The 3,915-nt window shown below is 31.6% G+C and overlaps 1 protein-coding gene across 1 annotated transcript; it reads left to right on the top strand.

Moving 5' to 3' along the window:
- LOC109335097 (MATH domain and coiled-coil domain-containing protein At3g58360-like) lies at positions 918 to 3,509 on the top strand. Its single transcript, XM_019571167.1, is given in 5 exon segments — positions 918 to 1,148; positions 1,299 to 1,447; positions 1,890 to 2,047; positions 2,576 to 2,852; positions 2,854 to 3,509. Coding segments are annotated over 4 exon segments (1,023 nt in total). The 5' UTR covers positions 918 to 1,148; positions 1,299 to 1,328; the 3' UTR covers positions 3,323 to 3,509.

Here is a 3,915-nt window from a genome sequence, read left to right as displayed (position 1 = left end):
TATAGCAACTAAACATAGGCTGCATATGAGAATGAAAGAAGTGACTCATGTGAGAACAATTAGTATTGTAAGAAAAGAACAATTGTTATTTTAAGAAGTGAACCATTAATATAAACTATTGGATCTCATTTGAATGATTAAAATTAAAAGAAACATACACATGATTAATTAATAAATTTTAATCATAATCATCTATATATGATTCTAAGACTCAGATTTATTATTCTAACAAATTTTATTTGAGAATTGTCTTACTTGAGTCTTTCCGTGAGAATGAGTTCAATATTTATTCACCTTAGATATAATTTTTTTATATTATTAATTTATCATCATTTATATTACTTTTAATTAAATAATTAAAAATATATGAATTTACTATATGAAAATATAATTTACTTGTTATAAAATCCAACATCTAATTCCCAAAAATCATAATTCCAATAATGTCCTAAAAGTTTCCTTGCACTATACTAAACACTACTTCCATAAAATTTTCACCCACATTTAAAATTTCTAATTATTAATTTGAAGTTTTCTCTTAAAAAAAGAGGGAAAAAATATATAAACTGACAATATATTTGTACATGTTTATCATTGACTCTTTAAAAATAATCTAAATAGTAAATAAATAGTAAACGATATAATATATTTGTATAAAATTTAACATTACCACGTAAATAGATACTAGACTCCTACAAAAATGAAACAATTAATAGTAAATGTGAAAATTTTGGAAGCCAAAAGTCCAAAATGTCTTCACTCTTATTTTATTTCGAGCTGTATCCAATGACAACTTTGTCCAATGGAGTAAGCAACATCGACCACTAAATTGTTGAAGAACCTTTTCGAAATTTCTTTCTTTCTAGAGTCTTTGACACTGTATAACCTCTGACTTCTCAGTTTCTCTTCTCTCACATTAATCAGAAACTAAGGTCCCTTGATTACCCTTAGTGCTTCCTTCCCCCAAAAATTTCTTTGATAAATATTTTAACTCATAACGAATCCTACATTATTCCAAGTTGTAGCCATAGTTCTCAAATTTTAAGCTATCTTTATGTGAGTTTGGGACTCAACGGTGTCGTTTTCAGTCTCAGTATTGATTGATCAGAGTTCATATTTGTATTCTGATTTTGACAGTGCTATATTATGTATTATTTTGTTGACTCTGAATTTTCATGCATCTTCATTTGTATTATTCAAGTCTTTTTTTTTTAATTCTTTCACCTACAACAGTTCTGGTAGTATTTAATTTTTAATTCCTGCTTAAGAAAGTCATTATTTTTGTTTGTTCTTTTTAGTGTTGCTTTTTGAGCTGGTTGACTTAAGAAATGGAGAATCAACAAAGAAGTGATGAAACAGCGGAAACGTTTACATGGACGATCAAAAACTTTTCTAAATTGCTCAAAAAGCTGTACTCTGAGAATTTCTTCATCGGAGGTCATCCATGGTACTTAAATAAATCATTGTTTATCATATCAACCTTTATATTCTGACACTAATATAGTAATATGTAAGTGTGATATAAAAATTTGTGGTTAATTACATCTATATGGTTGAAGATAAGTTTTAAACAGCAGTTTAAAACTTCTAAAACCTTGAAGTTTCGGATAATTGCAGGCATTTGTGGTCTGTACTGCCACAATTGGTTTCTGCAATTCTCAAAATCTTGACGTGAACCCATATTTAAAACCTTGGTTAATGAGTTCATCAGTCAGGAGCATACTCATTAGACAACTTGTTAAACATTCTATTCACATTATTATAACCTATTTTTTGCATCTGAACAAAATAATGTGAGGCAAAATTTTGTTACTATATAGTATATCTACCTGTGTGAGGTGTTCCTCTTTGACAAAATTTTCATTGATTTGTGTTTTTAATTTGTTTAGGCGGATCTTAATGTTTCCAAAGGGTAACAATGTGGACTACTTGTCAATTTATTTGGATGCTGGTGACTCTGCTAATTTGCCTTATGGCTGGAGCAGATTCGCAAAATTCAAGTTGAGTCTAATTAATAAGGTCAATAGCAAAAGGACAAAAACACTAGGTATGTCTCGCACTTCCTTTCCCTTCCCCAACATTTCTTTTTCTTTTCACTTTCTTTTTCTCACTTGCTTTATTAATTGAGTTTAGCTGTGTTTCTTAGCAATGGCTTTTCTTTGTTTAGGTTTTATATTTTTGGCAAAGGAATCTTATTATGAAAGTTTACAGTTGATGGCCTCCTTTACTGTTTATGATCCTTTGCTATTTCTAACTTTTCTGGATTCCCTATCTTGTTAACACCATTAATATGTTCTAATTGATTGATTAAAACTACTATATAAGCTTCCATTGTTCGACTATATTGAGTTCTATCATCTATATCATCTCAACACTAACATAGTGATATGTCCAATATGTAGGCTTAGTATGATGCTTAAGTCATGATGATTTTTTACATGAATAGACTATTCTTTTGGGATGCTCTCGTCACAACTTTAGTCATTATACATTTTAATTGTGTGTACATGTGACAATCATATAATTTCATTTTCATCCGAGATGAGTAGTAACCTTTGATAAACTGATTTTTCAGAAACTGAACATGAATTCAATGCAAAAGAGGATGACTGGGGTTTCACTTCATTCATGCCTTTAAATGAAATTTGGGACCCTAGCAAAGGCTTTATTGTGGATGATACTTGTATAATTGAAGCTGAGATTTTTGTTACCAAACGAGAACATGAGAATCAGGTCGATCAAGCAGCCAAAACTGCTACTGTTACTCCGTTATCAAAACAAATTAATGGTGTGTGGGATAATCCTTCACTTAAGGAAACATCCTCTACCTCATTGGGCGAACTCATGGATTTTAGGGAAAATAGAACAAGCTTTTGTTCCGCTACTGGAAGAAGTATGTTCACGACACCCATCTCTTATCGAATGTCAGCAGAAGAGAAGTTGTAGGTTTACTGAATGGGCATTCACAGCTTTGGGTCGAGTTCTACATTTCCTGAAGACTAAAAAAGTTAAAGATATGAATGATGTTCTCTTTATGGATCTTCAAACTTTATGGGAGGAGCTTGAGACATTTAAATTTGATTTGACTTGGCTGGAGCCCCATGTTCAATCTGCATTAGGTATGAAAAGTTATATGGAGAGAGCAGCAGAGGTGAAAAAGATGAAGGAAAATGTGACTGTTCGAGAGATGGAAATCAAGAGGCTGAAGGCAAAGATGGCTGCTGCTGAGATAGATCTTGAAATAGCAAAAAGAGACTTGGTGAAAGCTGAAGAAGGCTTCGAAGAACGAGATTTGGATGGGGAACTAGGATATGAAGCATAGACATGTGTCACTTATTGAAGAAATGACCAAAGATGATCAGTAAGCAACTGATTTTTAGTTTTATTTTCTGGTTAATTCAAGAACTCATTAATTGTGTGCGAATAATTGAATATGCCATGCAAGACATGAATGGTTCTTTTGACTTGGTATTTATCTTAAATTGTGTATGAAAAGTATTTCTATTAGCGGCCAGATTACATGGGAATTATTTTCATCTGCAACTCTGTTAGTGGACTAAGTACCATAACAATTTGAGATAGTTACCAGTACAGCTTAGTTTCTCAACTCGTCTACTCCTGCGCGTTGGCATGGAAACATGATAGACTTTTCAGCTATACCTCGGTAGATATTCACATAGAGCTATTCTTTTCATAATCTCTTGGTTCATTATAATATAATTTTTATATAATATTTGTTGCGAGACCCATATCGCTTATCTCCCTGTTTAGAGAATACATTAAATACCTGTTGGCTACAAATTTAAAGTTCTAATTTCTTTTCGGTTGTTAATGGATAAAAGATGACTTATAATCATAGGTCAAAGTTAACATTTTGCCTTGTCCGACAGACTTTCTGTTGAGGACATATTTAGA

This window comes from Lupinus angustifolius, chromosome LG20 (assembly GCF_001865875.1).
Source record: "Lupinus angustifolius cultivar Tanjil chromosome LG20, LupAngTanjil_v1.0, whole genome shotgun sequence".
Taxonomy (NCBI): Eukaryota; Viridiplantae; Streptophyta; class Magnoliopsida; order Fabales; family Fabaceae; genus Lupinus; species Lupinus angustifolius.
The sequence above is the reverse complement of the archived record's forward strand: the minus strand, read 5'-3'. Positions and strand labels throughout refer to the sequence as shown.